Source organism: Microchirus variegatus, assembly GCF_963457635.1.
Source record: "Microchirus variegatus genome assembly, chromosome: 7".
NCBI lineage: Eukaryota > Metazoa > Chordata > Actinopteri > Pleuronectiformes > Soleidae > Microchirus > Microchirus variegatus.
The window spans coordinates 5542298-5562453 of NC_139808.1; the positions used below are offsets into that span (position 1 = coordinate 5542298).

Genomic DNA, 20156 nt, shown 5'->3' on the forward strand with positions numbered 1-20156 from the left:
CATTCTTAACATGTACAAGCTGAATGAATGGACAGATACAACATAAACATAATAATTGATTAGTATTTGTTTATTTTAGTATTTGTTTATTTTACACAACAATGACAACTTTTTTTTAATTAATTAGATCTATACATTTCTATATTTGGAGCATATATTAATAATAGATAATTGAATAATTGGACAAATGAAAAACAAATAAACAGTTTTTATAACCTAAATAATTTTTTTTTATATAAAAAAATATATAAATATAAATATATATATATATATATAAATTGTCATGAATTGTATTTAGTTTTGTAGTAATTGTGTAAAATCCGTCTCTGTTGTTTTAAATGTCTCTGTGCAGCACCTTCAATCTGCCCATATTTACGCACAACCGCAACTGCCTACAATTCCCATCCACCCTTGCGGCAGGATAAACGTCACAAGCCGTTGCCAACAACGTGAGGCAGCCTTTTCCGGAGCCAGTCAGCAGAGTGCGGTGTGTGCGTGTGTGTGTGTGTCTGTCTGTCTGCGACACTTGACTCTCCGCCGGACCAGACACCTGGAAGCATGCTGTCGTTTGCGAGGCAACTCACACGGGTCTGTAATTTATCAACACACATGATGTGTGTCATTTGTGTCCCTTGTTGTGTTTGTGTTAGCTTACAGCCGAGCTGCTAACGAGGTTCACGTTAATGTTGGTCAGTGGTCAATTGGTGGTGTTTTGTTTTAGTTACTGCTATAGAATGTTGGTGTAAAAATATAAAACAATTAATTCGTGGACAATGTTACTGTTAGTTGTGTTTACACGTTTGTCCTGCTCCTTTAGCCTGCTGCTCGTTAGTTAGCTGATAAGCTAGCAGGCTGTCACTACTGTGTGTTGTACAGCTACAGCTACAGCTGTGTGTCCACGTAATGATGCAACAGCGACTGCTCAGTTTCATCATGTTGAAAGACTAGCACGGTACAGTACAGCACGGCACGGTCACACGTTTCCCTTCGGGGTGGAAAAACAACTTCATTTTTCAACAAATGAACTTGATTAAAACTTCTAATTTAGTGATGCATTCCTCGCTCTTTACACATTTGTATGGATTTTCAAGAGAAGATACTAGAAATGAGTTATTCTGCACACAGTTGACCTGAAATTCACTGGGCGAGCACCAAGAAAAGATTAACTTTCTCATTGTAAGACGATTGTGTAACCGTTAAAGTTGTGTTTTTGTCTGCAGCCTCTTGGCTGTTTAATTATTTATTACCCATGTTGTAATCTTAACAAGATAATATAGATGTTATCCACATGTTGTGAATCTCAACACCAAAGTCCCCTTTACCTTATAAACTAAACTCTTGTTAATATCAAAGTGGTGGGGAAACTATTTGAAACACCCCGCAGTGTAAAATGTAATATGTTTAGTTTGTTTTGTAATATTTAGTTAAGGGATTATGTGGTGAAGCAGCACTTCTCTTTTCACTTACATTGTAAGCTTTGCAACACTGTAATTTCATTACAGTGCATACAATATACAGCAGGATTTTTGTAGTTAATCATGTTTTTAATAAGCATATATTATTTTTCCTCTGTGGAACAATTTTGAATAACAGAATAAATGCCCAGCACGTTTTGAAGAATATGCTCTGTGGGGTCTGATAAGTCACTAAATATAGTGACAGATTCACTAAGTTGGCAACACTGCCCTTAAAATACGTACATATAAGCTAATGATGGAGCCAATGTAGATGGTAGATGCCCTTTGCTATTTTAAAAGAAAACAATGAATTTTCAGTCATCACACACGTGCATCGATCTTAAACTGTCTCACGATGCATCTCTAGTGAGCTCTCTGCAGCTACAAAAATGTTTGAAAAGCAACCAAAAGTAGAATTGTCAGATGAGTATATTGGAGACTGAGGAAGTTGCAGTTAAAATCCATTCATTTAAATTCTTTATTAACAGTTGATTATTGCATGGTGTGTACAGCCACACTAACAGACATTTTAAGTGAGTTTTAAAGTATATTTTCACAATGACTTAGCACAGTTCTCCCAAGAAAATGATTCATGTGTGCTTAAATCCCATGACTGAGTCAGACCCAGTTTTTATAAGTAACTGCTGGTAAGTTTGAAGGTTCCCATTAAACTGAGTGGTTCACGTGTCTCCATGCTTTTCTTATTTATTTTAATTGGTTAATTGTGTATCTTCCTTAAATTATTAAAGGACTCACAAGACTGGCCCGTTTTGGTGAATGCATGTGGTGTCCTCATAGGGTGTTCGTGCAAATCCTTTAACTCCCTGTGCAGTTTTTCCCTTGTTACTTGCTTTGGATTGTGTGATGAATAGCTATGGAACAACCCAAAATTCTTTTGCTGTCATTGACAGGTTTGCTCTAAAATGGGCCAGTTGCTGCAGGTATACTAGATTCCTGAAATTCCAGATGTACAGGTTAACTAAGTTCCAATGCTAACAAGGCAATCAGAGATGGAAGACTACCCCCCCCCCCCCCCCATTCACGCAACAAGCCTCTGGCGGCCTCTGTTGGTACAGACACACAGAGCCACCAAAAATAATACTTTAATTCCACTCCGTGGGGTGAAGTAATTGTCAATTAGGGATGGAACGATACCACTTTTTTGTGTACAGAAAACATTTTATCTACTGATACCAATGTTGGCATACACAGCATAGTATGTTGGTCATGTTAAATTGTGAGTACAAAATGTTATTCATTTCAGTTATCATGTCAAAAAGTACCAACCTTAACATATGATGTGTCTTGCTTTAAACTGCTTATTAATCTAACGTGAATAAAAATTGCTCAAGGGTTCTTTATTTAGGTCTGTCACAAGCAGGAAAGTCAACATGACAGGGATTTAATTTGACATAAATCAATACTGAGCGATAGTCATTATTTTCTCTGACAGATGTGTTCTACCTGTCTTTGTTAAATAGTGCGTGAATAATGACAGCAGAAGCAGAAAATATAAATAATTGAAAATGAAAGTGAAACCATCTCAGAAGTCTCAGGCAGATCTGAACCCTGAGGTAAATGTCAAAAGAATAACGGAGCATTTTTATTCATAATAAAGAAGGATCAAAAAGGGTATTTATTCCTCATCAGGGCACAGGTACAAGAAAGACCACGAGCCGGACTTGACCCCCACGTCTGATAGTGTCACAAGTTAAATCTACGGCGTGCATCTACACTCCCCGAGGCTTCAGGAAGCCAAGTGAACTCTTTCACCATCTTCACAAAGTGTTGTGGAAACATTATACCATAAATGTGTCGTTTCCACTGCCTTCTGAAGATTGGCTCACTTAAGTCTCTGATTGTCACCCTCGCAACCTTTTGACCCAAATAGAGTGGAGTCGCCCCAGACTCTGCCTCCATCCCTTCACGCTACTTCACCCCACCCATATCTCTCCGTCTAGTGTCATTTAGACTGAATCACAGGGCAGTTTGTAACAGACAGCCCTGCTATTAGTCAGTGACGAGGAAAGAGGCAACTGCATCCAAGATGGACATATGCTGTTGCCCTGTTGACACTCCTACTCGTCTTGCCTTACATATCTTTCTTTGTTGTTATTCCTGGTTTTTTTTTTTTTTGTTTCTACCAGGCTGATTGCTATTTGCTGATGAGCAGCAGTCATCTGTAAAATTGACTTTCGTTGGGAGTTTCATCAGGAAATAGGCAACAATAATACAGAAGCAGGATTATGAAATGATTTTCTGTCTTCCTGTTATTTCTTCTCTGCCATGTCATTCTGGGCGCAGATGTTTGACAGGAAGGGCAAACCACTGACAGTTACCTTATCATTGTCATGCAGATGCAGCACATCTGTGACATTATCCTGGTTGATGTGACCTATCCTGTCCCCTTGCTCACGGCAGATTTTTCGTCAAGTTCACCTTCAAACGACAGCATAAACTGGTGCCAAATATAGTCCCTCTTTGACATAGTGGTTCTTGTGACTTGGATCTCACATTTTTTTGGACCGGTTTATCTTGTGTTTATGAATTAGTCTCCTTTAATGAGCACAGCTGTGAATTGAGGCAGAGGAAGATTAGAGAAGCTGACCTGTGTGTTTGTTTATGCCCAGAGCTGTCCCATTTGGAAGCCATGGAGGTGTTATGGATGACAAGAGGAAGTAATAAAAATGCCACACAAGGGCAACTTTGGCAGTGTGCGCTTAGCAGCGCAGGGTGACATGATGGGGACAGGAGGATGGAGAAATGAAAAAGCAGAGTATAATGTGAAGGCGAGGAGGCAGGAGAGGGACTCGTCTCTGTTTCGCAGTCATCAGTTGCGTTGTAGCTATGGCAGTGTTGGGTTTTTCCTGCGACTCTGGTGTGTCCTACTAAAAATTCAGACAGCAAAGGACAGTTCCCATCAAGGTTTAATGACCCATGTGTTTTTTTTTGTTTTGTTTTTTTAAAGCGAGAAATGTGTCCTCTGAGGCAACGCGACCTGTTTTCATAGGCTCTCGTCTCTTTCAGAACCCTGGGGTCCCCTCTCCCCTTCTCCACCTTGTCCACCGCCACTGTTGACAGAAGGCGATGGTAGAGAGCGTTAGAAATTGGCCATTAATTTACCTCTCGCCTCCCCGAGTGTGTCTGTAGTGTCCCCTCTGCCCCCCGGATGTGGTAGAGTGGATTGGGCAAACGGTGCTAAAGTAAATAGTAGTATATCTAATTCTAAAGGTATAGGTCAGGTTTTATGACGTATGGTTGTATGAGGTATCGACACATTGACTTTGCTAAGCATACCATTAAATGTGCTCGGACCAAACCCAGAGACACAGATGCTCAGGAAAACAGTTGCACTTGCACACACTGCAGACAAAGAGTTGTCAGCATGTTCTTTCCGCGTCTGAGTGAGAGGAGATTACTGTCCTTAGCAGGTGGTGGCGGCAGTCTGTATTTGTCATTGAAAAGGGGAAACCTGAGCACCTATTTATCAGCAGTGTGCAATAAACTGCAGCATTTGTTTTCTCACTAATTCATCAGGTGGATGGACTCGTAATGGCGCAGCGACTTCAACTTTGAAGATGTCTGGGAAGAAGAAGGAGTGTTGTGTTGTCACATCTTGGTGTTTTTCTTATGGAAGAAAAAAAGTACTCATAGTTGTTTGCTTGCTTCGTCATTTCCGTGTGTCTTATCTTCCGATCGGCGAGAGCGCTAAATATCCAATCATAGTGAACCATCTCTCTCCTATCACCTCATCTTATTAAACTTTGATATACACAGCCTATTCTGTCAACGTGAACAGGGTTTGGCAAATAGTTTTTGCACATTTGTCGATGGCCACTTCTGAGTTTTTGGGTGTTGATGGAGTAGCTACACTGTGGTGACACTTTTACTGCAGGTGTGTGTGGATTAAGTCTAATACCCTTCTTTAATGGATTCAGTAATGCATAAAATGTGTCTTAATTTTTGTAGATTTAAGATATACGTGTCAGTAGGTAGTTGAACCATTACACCTACACATACACATTTCCTTCACAGCTGGTTCCTGGTGATGCCTGCATAGATGTCTCGCCATTTAGAGTAGTATAGAAGTTTTGGTGTACACTAATATCCATTATTTATTCCCTTAAAATCTCTTTTCACTTTCTTTGTTGGATTTATGCTGCACTGGAGCCGCTACAAAAGATGAAGTGCTCAAGTGTTTTTTGTCTTATGGGTGTCCTCAGTCAGTCTTGAGCATTGTGTTAATTGCTTTTTAATGGTGCTATTAAAGAGAGGTTGTCCCTCACACCCCAGCACACCTGCGCAGATGATAACTATAGGTTGGCTGTTGTGGGAATGATCTCGGCACAGAGTCATCATCATATTGTTGATTAAGTGATGGTAGCGAGCCAGTTTGTTCTGAGTGCAATCAACCTGTCCAGGACTTTTTTTTTTCTTAACCTCTGATTGTTCTTCCACACTGTGCTCTGCCTGTTGATTGGAACTGTAAAGAGGACTTTTGCACTCAAGGGTACATGTGCAGCTGTAACATTTAATTATCTATGTTAATCATTTACTGTCATTCCAGGCCAGACTTAGTGCATAGTATACGTGCTAAAAAAAAAACCTGGACTGAACTCAATATTCACTAAGATTAATTTTTAACAAAACAAAAGATACATGGCTTGTAAAAATCCCATGGACTCTCACTGCGCTCGCTCACATGATCAGGCAATGCAGCAGCGGCAGAAGAGGAACTCGCCAGTCCCGGCCCAGATTAGATAAGCAGGAAGTGCTGAATCTCTTCTCTATATGCCTTGTTTCATTCACTGAGGCTGTAAAAGTCAGTCCTTCAGTTTGTAGAAGTGCTGATGGAGGCATAATTGAACAACCATGCTGATATTTGATAATTGATATTATGCAAACATGCCAGCTTCTAGCCAGTCTACATATTAGCCTGTGATGAACAGAGGCAAAGCCAAGACGCTTCAAATGTGTCTGTGCTTAAAATGACTACTGGATTTGTCCTGGAAAAGTAAATAAGTAAAGTTTGCATAAGTTAATTTGCTTAATCCACCCTACGGCCAAATACAAGACAAATCTTTTCTGTTCTCCTGACAGTATCTTCTGACAATTTTGTTTCAAATGGTGTGATGGAATTCTAGGCTGTATACATAGAGCATAAAGAACATAAAGTTCAAATTTGAACCCCCCACGCCACCCTGACTGATTTAGAATGAATTTTTTTTTTAAAAAGGACTGATTATTCAGAGACATAATAAGGTTATTATCCTGTCATTAACCCTTTCACTTCTTTTCTGACCATAGCCCCTGTGCCAGAGAGCCCCACTTTGTCTCAGCCTACGTGGGCAGCAGTCCCACGCTGCCACTCATTCAGTAAATGAAGACCGACCATGGACGGGCCAGGATAGTCTGGCTCAGGAAGACCCCGAGATGTGGGATCTTCTGCGTAAAGAGAAAGACAGGCAGTGCCGTGGCCTGGAGCTCATTGCCTCTGAGGTAAAGCACTTTTCATATGCATTTATGTATGTAAAATAATGTCATTTTGTATATTTTAATTGGTAGTAGCAGTGAATTAGTCAGTTTTGTCAGGTGTAACAGTGGCATTCTGCCTTCGACATACACATTTTAAAATGGATACCATAAGCTCTGATAAGTGATAGCTGAAGTGTTCGTTTTTTGTTTGTTTTTATTTTATATATAACACATTTAAATTGCCCCATGCATTCATAATTCACCCACTGACTTGTGCTACTGTCATTCGTTTCTACTTGACTTGAATATCTTGCGGCACATATATGAAAAATCTCCTTTTTAACGCCAAGGCTGGGTGCCATGAAATGTAAAAAAATTTACTCTTCAAAAGAGCAGACAAGGTTTTATCTTGCTTTGTTCTTTCTCTCTCCTGTTTCTTCTCTGCCACAGTAGTTGTTCAGTGGAGTATATCAGCTCCCTCTCAGCACAAAGCCTGACCAGTGTAGTGTGAGATAAAGTTGATATCTTTATTCTGCCTCCTTCGCTCCTCTTTCTACAAGGCACTTGTATTCTGGTGCCCTCTTTTTTTTTAATGTGTTTTGCACACTGAAAAAATTTATTTCACTGCAGAAAGGACTAAATGACGTCTGCATTTGGGCTCAGCTCTTGTACAGCTCTGCTAGTGAGGACACTCGTAGACAAAATGCATTCCCTAGCCCCTTAACCAGAACAACTACATGCCTAACCCAGTTCTAACTCCAAAACCAAGTCTTAACCTTCAAACATCCATTTGTAGTTGTGAGGAACTTAAATGTTTAATTCTAGTTATAAAGGACAATTCATATAAAAGGCCTGGACATGATTCAAGGAAAAATATGATAATAAAGTTGCACGCCGGACTTCATCCACCCAGTGGATTAATGCGCGTTCGGCCTGAAGTCCCCATCAAGATATAAAAACAAACAATGCAAAGCAAATGCAATTATTTTTCTAATATATGCACAGTCATCAGAATGACAGACGGACGCAGCAGAGAGCTGTTATCTCCCCGATCTTCTCTTGGCTCCCAGGTGAAACATTAGCATAAACACACACACACGGCAACTGTAATGACAGGGAGAGTGGAGAGGAGACTGTGGGGTTTTTCTATGTGACCCCTTTTACTGCCCAGTGTGGTAATATCTATTACAGTGTTGTGTCAGGAGGTCGTGCTGAAAGTGGTGTCTGTCTTCAGTCACACACACATTTTACTCACAGATTCTCATCATGTCACTTTCACTGTCAAGTTACGAGCTCACATTGTATTTTTTTGCCCACAATCTGAATCTGTGAAAATGTAATATTGTTTTTCTTAATCACATTTTAATATATTCTTCCCACTTAATGCTTCTGGCTGTAAACATGGAGCTCAACATTTTGCCTCTCGGAGGTTTATTAAAAAAAAAAAAAAAAAAAAATGTAGATGAATGTGTTCTTTTGCAACAAACCATTGTACACTAAAGTATATTATCTTCAAACACAGATTGCAAAATGATGAAAAACAGGCTCACCAATGTGTCTCAGTGTGTGTAGAAAAGTTAATTACATCACTTGTATCCTCAAGCAGCACGTTGATAAGCATTGTGGAGTGCCGAGTGTTAGTCTATGGAAGTCCACAGGTTCAATACTGTAATGATTGCCTTTGGCTGCAGGCGGATTTCTCACTATCACTTAACAGACTTTAATTTGCCATCCTTGTCCCTTTTGTCCACTGGTACTATTGATCTAAGTGTGTGTTTGCCTGTTTGTGTGTGTGCGTCTGACCATCACAGAATTTCTGCAGTCGAGCTGCTCTGGAAGCTCAGGGCTCCTGTCTTAACAACAAATACTCTGAAGGCTACCCAGGAAGAAGGTGAGCATTTATTCAGCCAGCCCAGATTATTAACACTGGTGATATTCTCTGCTTTAGGGATATTTGTCACAGGCGTGCACACACCAAAACACACACACATATAGGCACACACTGATTACACTGTGCATTCAAGCTTACCCTATGACTGTGCCAAACACATAGCAAATAATCCACAGCCTCTGCCTTGGCAAAGAAGATTCTTTAGGGGATACATTGGAAGAATTGGGTGCCAGGCGAATAGTTGCTCTTTTTTTTTCACTTTCTCTCTTTTATTTGATTTCCCTTGTATAATTTACATTTAACAGCTGTAAACAGAGCTAATTTGTCCTCATTTTATGCATCTAAGTTCGGGATTATGAGTCGACCATAAATCTCCCTCCCTATGAATATGATAATTCTTCAGCACATGCTACATATCCGCTGTTTTACATTTTAATGTAATGGCCTAAATTGATGAAACTAAAAGAATGATCTCACTGAATGAGATGTTTGTACAATATCCATCTGTTACTACTTCAGCTTTAATTCCACTGAAAAGCGATGATGAGCATTTTCACCAGCTTTATCTGATGTCAAGGCAACATGTGTCGCTTGTTGCTTGAGATTTTTGTGACCAGCACTTGAACTGAATAATCTAGCCGGAGAAAATCATGTTTCAGTTTCTCTTCCCCTCTGACTTCTGTCACCCGTGAATCCACAGATACTACGGTGGAGCAGAAGTGGTCGACCAAATTGAGCTGCTGTGCCAGAAGCGAGCTTTGGAGGCTTTTAACCTGGACCCAGACCTGTGGGGTGTGAATGTCCAGCCGTACTCGGGCTCACCTGCTAACTTTGCCGCATACACTGCTGTGCTGAACCCTCATGACCGCATCATGGGCCTGGACCTGCCTGACGGAGGACAGTCAGTACTCTTTGTTTTCTTTTTAATCACTACACTGTTATGCATTTTCTCACACATTCATAAACTGCTCAAGGCTGTGCAGACTCGAGCAGGCACATTGCCGTCATATATAGTATGTTGTAATTGAGTGTTTTTGTTTTTTCTCACCCAAGTCTGACACATGGCTACATGTCGGATGTAAAGAGGATCTCAGCTACCTCCATCTATTTCGAGTCTATGCCCTACAAGCTAAATGTAAGTACAAACCCCTCTTCTGATATCAACTAAGATTTCTGTCTGAATAAATGAGGGTTCTCAAAAATTGTGAATAAAACTGGTCATGTGCAGGTGCAAACAATCCCACCATATGTTGTTCTGTAGTGGCCATTTTTTATATTTCACTTCAAAGTGTTTTCTACTGGATAAATGGACATATTTTACAGTTGCAAGAAAACTTTTTTTGACATTAATTGGTCATAAAATGGGATTTGTTCTTTCAGGGAGTTCAGTCTAATAACAATGAACAGATTGAACAGAACTAGTTCAGCTCAGTGATATTTGCTGCTCCTAACCCACATGAGGATCTGTGCCACCAGAGCCAAACATAATGCAATGAGCAATTCTTCAAGCTAACATGTAGATTAGGTCATTGTCGTGTGTGTATGCACATAGTATTTCATTTCTTTGGGACACAGTTGCATGGTAGTGTTTGGTTGTGGCTGATGGATGACCACGAAAGGCAGCATGTCCAGACCTGCTGATGTATGGGCTGGCAGGACCCCTCTGCGAGAGAGATAATGGGAAATCGACAGGCTGGCCAGCACCACTGGCTCTGTCTTTACAATGAGCAGCTTGATGGAGTGAGGGGGCATCCATAGATGTGCTCTGGAGATGGGAGATTATCAGGTTGTCTAAATAAAGCTTTTCCCCCTCAGTTTCTCTCCTCTTTTTCCTTGTCTGTGTCTTTCTTCTTCCTCTCTGGCTTTTTCCCTCTCTCCCTCACTTTGTCGCTCTGCTCCATCTTACTCCTTCTCTCTTTTCTGAGGCTGACAGTTGGGGGTTTGAGGGTCAAGGGTAAAACTTGCACACAAGACAAACTGCTCTTATCGACTTGTCCAGCCTGTCTCCATTTGTCGTGTGGCTCTGAAGTACACCCACGGAACAGAGTTGTCTAACATGTCTCGGCTCAGTCAAAAGAACAGGAAAAAGTTCCCAGATTAACCTGTGATCTGTTCAGCATTATGGTCCCAGTTGAATAGCTCTGTGAAAGGTTACATTAGAGGATAAGTGCAGGGTGAATTACTGCAATTGCAGTCTTCCTCCATGATATGCTAGGTTAAAATGTCTCCCTTTGATGAATCTCGTCCAAAGTACCTTCGTCGCAGCTGCTTCAAATAAGCTTGACAAAAATTGGAAAAAAGTGTCTCTAGTGTTGATATTTCTCCAGGTCCTTTTTTTTTCTTGACCCTTTTAATATTTTCACATCCCTCCTCCACCTTTTTTTTTTCTATGCATCTTCTGACTCCCCTTAATGTGTCTCCCTCTCTCTCCCTCTCCACAGACCGCAACAGGACTCATAGACTATGAGCAGATGGAGTTGACAGCCAAGCTGTTCCGGCCCAAAATCATCATTGCTGGCACCAGCGCCTATGCCCGCCTCATTGACTATGCCCGCGTCAAGAAGGTGCATGAAGAACTCTGTATAATTTTAACTATAGCCAGCTTTCACCACATATCTCTCTCCCAGTTTATGTGCATCATCTTGCATTCTTCACATCTTATCATGCTTTAGAAAGGACAGACCAATTTTGTTCTCTTATTTGAAAGTCACACTTGTCCAATGCATATTTGTTTTTCTACATATTTTTGGATTTTTTTTAACTGTCAGAATCCACCGTCCGAAAACATGCAGAGGTTGAATGGACACTTTAAATTGACCTCTGCATGTTTTTGGACAGTGGATTTTGACGGTTAAAAAAATTCAAAAATATGTGGGGATCATTTTTTTGCTCCGAGATCTCTGTCTTTTAACTTATAACTTGTAAACACATACACATTTTCTGGGTTTTTTAGCCTTACGTACAGGAACACAGATGCTGTGTCTTGGTCTCTTGCCGACTCAACCAAACTAAACATGGTCCCTGACGTGCACCTACACAGTGGCACCTTTTGACCGTACACTCCACTGCTCTCTTTGAAAGTGCTCGAGAGGCCCCCTTTATCTGTTTTGTTATACCCACCCGCCGACTCACTTTATTCACTCCATGACTGCTTCTCTTTGTTGCAGAGCTCCACTTTAGCTTGTACCATCAGATGGAGTGTCCCGCCATTACAGAGCTGTGTTTTTATTAAGCACCATAACTGCTTTGTCACTAGGCCTGAAGTGGGGCCATATTTTCCCGCTGGCATGTCTCTGTGGAACTGTTCACTGTTTATGGCAGAATCTGTTGGGCCCGGGCTTCTCTCCAGATTGTTAGTGTTGTGCTACCTAGATTGAAACAGGCTGCTGCTGCTGCTGGTGCTGCTTCTTCTTCTTAAATTTGTTTTGCCATCAGTGATTGTCAGCTACTGCAGATCACCTTTTTGTATTCCTTACCCCCTAAAGTGGCTGTGCCTTCTTCCGTGTCTTTTAATCCAATAAACATGTACTGATCCAGCTTAGATATGAGAGGAAGCGAGGTTGTCATCATAATGCATATTAATTAGAGCACTAAAAAGATTGTTTACTACTCTGATCACTTGCCAACAAGTCATTTGCATGCTTGCAAGCTATTTATTGTTTGTGCCTTTTTGAATAAATGCTGGCAAGAGACGGCAAGGATTTATTGAATTATGCTGTAATAATTCTGGCCTCTGACAAGTGCAGAAGAGTGTAATTATAGCAGATAAATGTAAAAATATCTGCTATTTGAGAATGTAGGAACTTCTAACAAACATAGTAGTAGTCTCTTGTTGTCGTCAAACACCGACAGACAAACTCAAATGGCATCTGACTTCAGTCCAACTGAGCGTTTCACCCCCTGAAAATCCAGCTGAAGGTTAAAAACAACTTGAAAGTGAGGATCTGTGTTTAATAAGTCTTATATTTCAGACACTTGCTGACGGCAAAGGATTTGCTACTAATAATAAAGAGTATAATTATTTTGGCACCCTAAAGTAGGACACTGCATAGGATCGCCAAAAACTTGATATTATTGATCTAATATGGATGTAGGCACATTAAAGGTCCCATATTATACAAAATCAACTTTTCATCATTTTAATCCTTATATTTGGGATTCTGGAGGTCGTATCAGTTGGCCAAGTGTGAAAAAAGATGACTCACTCATGTTTTTGTGGTCCTCCTCAGTCTAAGTACAGGAGATAAAACTCACGATTTTGACTTCTGGGACACAATGCGCTAAATTCCTGGTATTGAGCTCCGTTTTTTCCGTAAAACACTTGAGTGCTGGCGAGAGCAACGGTATCCGAAAACCGGAAGTCCGCAAAACGTTCTATTCTTTGCTCCACAGTGCAGCACAGAGTTCTACACGAACTTCCAGCCTCATAGGATTTATCTGTCCAGTGGATACATGCTATATATGACGGCAATGTGCCTGCTCGAGTCTGCAAATGATCACTTTTCCAAATGCTAACTGCTGTTAGCTCCCAGTAGCCTCTGTGGCTGATGTTATTTCCTGTCCCTTAAGTTTCGTTTTACTTTTTTAAAGAGAATGAGGGTATAATATGTGTCTTTTAAAGCTGACAGCAGCGGCATCACAGCACTAATTTAACCGCAAACAAAAAAATCTTTTAATTTACCCTTACTTAACTGAACCTAATTGTGTCGTTGTTGCCTCTTTTTCTCTTTCAGCTGTGCACTGACATCAACGCCTACATGCTCGCTGACATGGCCCACATAAGTGGCCTGGTGGCAGCCAGTGCCGTCCCCACTCCCTTTGACCATGCTGACCTCGTCACCTCTACCACTCACAAATCCCTCCGCGGAGCCAGGTAAAAAGGACACTCGTGAAACTGATGTGTTTTAGAGGAAGAAATAAGTTTGTTGTCTGATTTATATTACTTGTGTTTTGCTCAGGGCTGGACTCATCTTCTACCGCAAGGGCGTTCGCTCGGTGGATAAGAAGGGGAAAGAGATCAAGTATGACCTCGAGGACAAGGTCAACTTCTCAGTCTTCCCCTCCCTGCAGGGTGGACCTCATAACCATGCCATTGCTGGTGTGGCTGTTGCACTCAAACAGGTCAGCACAATACACAAAAAAAAAATGCTCGTTCAGTGCATATATGACTACATTTGTATCGATGTAGGGTTTTATTATCCTGGTTTTTATTTTATAATAAAAACTTGCCGTTTGCTGCTGGCTCAGATTTTACAGTGAAACAAAATCATGATCAAATCATCGGGATATCTTGGCGTAGCTACTACTGCCCTTTATTTCAGCTTATTTAACTAAATTTCAGAGGGCAGTTTTCACTAGTTCCATCTTCAGATGCCAATAAAATATTTATAGTTTCAAAAATACAATATGTCCTTGTTGTGAAAACATATTTGCTGATCTTAATATGAAACAAAGCCCTCGGCTCAGCTGTTCCTGTTCTTTCTTTGTGTTGCCAGGCCAATTCTCCCATGTTCAAGGAGTACATCGCCCAAGTAATGAAGAACGCCAAGGCCATGGCCAAAGCTCTTCTCAGTAAAGGCTACACCCTGGTATCAGGTAATCAAACTTGTTTTCAGTCATTCTCTTCGAGACACTGGGTCAGCGAATAAGAGAACATGCGTCAATAAAGAGAAACGTCTTGCCATGAAATGCTAATTTAACAGTGTGTGGGGAAAAAAAAGAAAATCAAAAGGCGGGAATGCATTGAAATTCATGATGTGCAAATGGGCTCATGTCAATGTAATGGCCTCGCCAGTCAGGAAAATTAAACCAGATTGTGGTCACTTACTGGTTGTGAGTGAATACATGGCTCTTTAATACGCTGGCCTCAGCTCTTTTTTCAATGCACAGCCGTGCACACTTGATTCCCTAAAACATGCAGACTTGTCCTGTGCTTACACGGCATTGTTTATATACGTTGGTTTTTAATGTCTTTTGTAAATGTCTTTATTAAAATGGAAAAAATAAGGGGAAGTGTTATACTCTCCCACCTCTCTTATCGTCCACGGCTTTATCCTCCTCATGAGGGTTTTTAAACTGTTTTTGTAAATGTGGTCATTTTGGAGCCTGTACATCTGTTTATCATCATATTGTGTTGCTGTATATTGTTTAAGCCATTGTTTGTTAGTCAGCCCACCTTCACTGATACAGAAACACCTCTGTATAAGTTAGAATAATTCAACAGACCATGCAGAGCAGATTCAAAAATGTTGCTACTGAGTGAACATTTGGCACATGAAAAATTAACGGCTTTAATCTGTAAAAGATTGTGTTGCTGAATTACCTGCATCGACTGCTTCATCTGCGTTTAATCACGATGGCTAGATAAATATTTAATCATGTAAGATATAATAGTTTTAATGGCATTGACCGTTTGTCACCTCAGAGCTCATCAGGAAAACATCTTTTGCTCCTGTTTTTCAGTGAAGTAATATTTATAATTGCAGCACGGCGCAGATAGGATTCACATGGATCAGAGCGTAACAAAGATGAAGATATAAAGCATTTTTGGACTTGTTACTATCCAACAGTAATTTGGCTTCATGATTATATTCATCCAGCTCCATATCCTGCGATTATTAAATCTTGTAAGATTAACTCGTCCACTTTAAATTAAAGTTTTAAAGGTCGGAGGCTTAAAATTTAAGTTTGTGTCCATTCAAAAGTGTTAACTTTTTGAATTCTGAATATTTCAGGGGGGACCGACAACCACCTGGTCCTAGTAGACCTGCGGCCTAAGGGCATTGACGGAGCTCGGGCCGAGAGGGTTCTGGAACTAGCGTCAATCACGGCCAATAAGAACACCTGCCCTGGGGACAAGAGTGCCCTGACTCCTGGTGGCCTCAGGCTAGGTAAGGAACAGCTTCATATGATTGTTAATAATAATTCAATAGCATGACTCGGATAAGGTCTTGTCATATTTATTAGGGTAATGATCAGAATAACTACCTTGAGAGAAGCAGCTGGTTCGGCCCAGGCAGCGAGATAAAATAGCGAGAAAAATACTGATAGCGTCTACGGATCACGCCAAATCCGTGCATGACTTTTTGCGTTATGTTGCTAACAGACAGACAAACAAACTCTGGAGAAAAAACACACACCTCCTTGGTGGAGGTCAATAATAATAAATAGACTTTGTGATGGTCAAGTTGTCCAGCATTGTGTGTTATTTATAAATGAATTGTTTTTGTCAGATTTACTTTGTACTTAACATCCACTTCATCTGCTTTGCTGTTTTATTTTTAAATGTAGCTCTGCATATGGAAATGAGTCAGCCACCAATTAAGCCAACAGCACTGAGCAAAACATAATTAATTAAGCATGTTTGGTTTTTAATCCTCTTCCAGGAAGTTCAAGAGCTACACATCTACACGGTTACATTTTTAGCTTTATCTCAGGGCAAGATATTTTACCTACAGTCTAATGATCTCAATACCTTTTCATTTGGACTGTGATTTTTTTTTTATGACTAGCATCTGTGCAGGTTTGACACAGCTACAGTCTCAAATTTAAAATTTCAAGAAGCTTCAGGGTTCTAGTTTTTTTTGTTTTTTTTTCAAATACCATATGGTTCGCAAAGTAAGCAAAGAGAAAATAAACAGCAGACAGCTGAAGTGTTAAAGCTAAATGAAGAAATTACCAATTTTTAATTGTTATTTCAAGCAGCAAGACATGTTTTTTTTTTCTCCCCCCTCTGTTGCAGGCGCTCCAGCCTTGACCTCCAGGCAGTTCAAAGAGTCGGACTTTGTGCAGGTTGTCGAGTTCATGGACGAGGGCTTCAAGATTGCTTTAGATGTCAAGAAAAAGACTGGTAAGCTTTTTGTAGGAAGGGAATCAGATTACAATGTAGCTCTGGTTGTCTTGAAACGGAACAAAGGTATGATGCGCTGTATATTGTATTTAAATTGTTGGATATGAAAACACGGAACTTAATAAAAACCCTGTGGTTTAAGAAAGCTGATATTTTTACTCTCTCTAGGCAAGCTCCAAGACTTCAAGAACTTTCTCCTTCAGGACCCGGAGACTGTGGCTCGCATCGCTGATCTGCGCCACCGCGTTGAAGCCTTTGCCAGGCCCTTCCCCATGCCAGGCTTCGACGATCATTAGACTAGTCTGTATGGACTCGGTGCTGAAAGCCAGGTGATAAAAAATCCGGCTGAGCGGAAATGTCTTAGGAGATGGGAGATATGTGTCGAGTGGTACGCGGATGTGGTTGGTGTCAGGGAAAGTGGGCTAAATGCTGGAAGTTCCCTCGTTACCAGTCAGATCTTAGTAACCACTTTTTTTATATATACATCTTTTGCAGTCATCAGTCAAATTATTCTTACAAAAAACATAACCCTCATTTTGAGGTTCAAAAAACATTATTACAACAGGCTTCTTTTTTTTTAGGCGGCATATAACTTTTTTTTGTACTGAATGTGTAAAGATCATTTTCATGACCAACCGTTATGGTTTACAGAGACTGTGTGACCTGATTAAATGTTAAACTAGTTGTAATAAATCAAACCGAAGAGTCTTAATGCTGTAAAGAGTCCTAACTGAAGTCACTAATATAGATGATTCTATTCACATGGAGATGTGTGCATAGTAGTTTACCACCCTCACCAAGAGCTTCACGATGGGAGGATTCGTTCTGTCAGAACAGTGTTGTGTTCACCATGCAACATTTTTGGGGGTAGAGATGAAAATAATGAAAAAAATATATCACTTTTGAAATTATTTAGATAATGCTAGAGCATCTAGGGCAAAGTGCAAGTGTCTTTATATGCTGCAGTCCAATTACTACATACTTGGTCAAAAAAAGGCAGCAAAAATAATATACCATGAGCTAAACAGTCCATGATCCAATTATCTATTTTTTAATGTAAAAATCTAACCGGGTTTTTTTTTTATTTCTATTGAGGTGTGACTTTCATCTGCTTTCTTTCTTTCTACATATCATAGGTGTCGCGTTTCTATTGCTCTGTTTATAGTTATAACTGATACAATAGCCAAATGTGGAAACGAAGACATCCTCCCACTTTGTTTCACACAGTCTTATAAGTGCATTTAAAAATAGTATTTAGATATACGTTTGTATATATTGTTGGGTAACGAATCATAAATTGCAGTGTATCACACATCATTTTAGGTGATCTGTACTTGTTTCTCTAGAGAAGGAAATGCTGTCACTCTTGACTTCAGTGTCCTTTATATTCCTGTGTGGAAACTGAAGCAGCTGGATTTAATAAAACATTTTTTTTTTTTTTTTTTTTTACAGTACTTTGTTGTCTCTCTGGTTCACAGATTGGCACTGTTGTCATTATCACTGCATCAGTGAGGAAACTAAATTTATGCCTGAGAAATGGTCTTAGAGCACAACTGAAGAAAACAAAAAAAATATTGGATATATTGGAGATGGTGTGGTACTTTCTTACTATGCACAAAACAGCATCTTTAAGTAAACCGAACAATGTGAATTGTCCCAGTGAGCGGACGGTTTTAACAGCAAATGGAATAGACTTCTAGCCAAAGTGTACCAACAAGTATTTTATCAGTGTTGTTTGTCTGTTTTCATCTCTTGACATGTTGCCAGCAATTGTACATCAAATTTGAAAATGCCATTTATATATAACAATTTATGTTCATAGCCGAATCCTAATAAAATGAAATGATGCAAGCATAATTGATGTTTAAGTGATATGAATCATATTAAGTGAGGGTGATGTCGTTCTTTGAAAATGTATTGTATTTGTCTACATTTTTAGTATCAGCTCGGTGAGCGGGGACTAAAAATAGTACCAGGTACTAATAAAACCGCAGAGTCGAGGCCGTGCCGAGCCATGCTACAACTGTATAGTGGAAAAGCTCCATTAGAGGAGGCCTCGTGAATGGCAGTTAGTCGGGCCCTTCCTCATGTTTCTACCACTCTAGAGGGCACTTCAGCGTACGTCTTGAGGACACTTTAGTGCGCAGAGTTTTTGTCCATTAGGGCGATTGTCCCACCGAAAGCGAACCCCCCCCCCCCCCCCCCACTGTGCACGCCACTGATCCTTATTGTTGCTTTGCTCCTGCTACAACCTACAGATGTATTGTTGTGGCATGTATACATATTTCATATGTATGTAGACATGTTTATACTTTTAAGCGCACCAAGACAGATGACTGGTTTTAATGTAAAATGCACTGACGTCGCTTTGGTCATTCATGTGTATGGGAACTGAATTGTACGTTTCAGACGTCTACGTCATTACGACTAGTCGTAATTCAAGTTCTAGATGTTGTTTAATTATCCTAATTTGACAATATCTATATTGTTATTTTTAGATCTTTTATAATTAAGTTTCAGAGAGTCAAAATCAAGCCAAACCTCGAACTTGAGTCATGATGATGCAACTGAATTGTAGATATCTACAGTAAAATGACAAATCCCCAAATGGCAAAAGTGACGTCATTCTGACGGAATTGCGGATATCTGCTGGAGCTCAAACTAGTGAGAATGACGTCTCATATCTACAACTACAATTCATAGTATAGTAACAAAACGACGTGACGTCACAGATATCAAGTCCAGACAGTCAAACGTGGGATATTTAAACCCTCGATGCCCCGCCCACTTTTTTTGATTAGCTTCACCTGCTGAAACTCATCGTTTGCTAGCTTGAAACGCCACCGCCACCGTTTTGTTTTTCCGTACGAAAATGATTTCATAAACATTTTAACCAGCTAACAGTCTGATGACTTATTGTATTTATGGATTAACTAACTTCATGACGGCAGTTTTCTTGCTCGTGTTGCCGTTCACCTGCTCTCTTTCGTCACCTGAGCGGCACCTAGCCACTGACTTAGCCACTAAAGCGCTGTTCAAACTTTCAAAGGATTCATGAACGGCCACTAACGGCTCCATTAAAGGTAAGTGAGAGCTACTTGTGCTAACACAAGCTGTCTGTGTATTGGCTTTGTTTTGTGTTATATTATGTCTTAAAGCCTTTTTTAACATTTTAAAACGCGAAGTTGGACTGTCTGGAATTACCGTTATAAATATATGTGACGTCATGCCACATGAGTCGTGGTTGTAGATATCTGTGACGTCATTCGTACTATTAAAACTGCAGTAGCAGATGCAATTCATTTTTTACTAGTCAAAATGACGTCACTTTTGCCATTCATGTGTATGGGGTTTGTCATTATAGATAGCTGAAACTTTTGATATGGACAATGTGGTTGCCTTCAATAGAGGATAATTTAAAAATATTTTGAACTTGAATTATGACTTTGCATAATGACGTTGGAGATATCTGAACCTGAAATTA

The 20156-nt window shown here is 40.1% G+C and overlaps 1 protein-coding gene across 1 annotated transcript; it reads left to right on the top strand.

Annotated features, from left to right (window-relative positions):
- Positions 1 to 481: 481 nt before the first annotated feature.
- Positions 482 to 18465, top strand: LOC310929634 (serine hydroxymethyltransferase, mitochondrial-like). The gene is made up of 12 exons (XM_083892451.1): positions 482 to 588; positions 6765 to 6956; positions 8744 to 8823; positions 9524 to 9724; positions 9877 to 9958; positions 11265 to 11387; positions 13557 to 13696; positions 13782 to 13944; positions 14319 to 14418; positions 15558 to 15713; positions 16565 to 16672; positions 16841 to 18465. The coding sequence occupies exons 1-12, from the start codon at positions 559 to 561 to the stop codon at positions 16966 to 16968; spliced, it is 1503 nt and encodes a 500-aa protein (XP_083748577.1). The 5' UTR covers positions 482 to 558; the 3' UTR covers positions 16969 to 18465.
- Positions 18466 to 20156: the final 1691 nt, after the last annotated feature.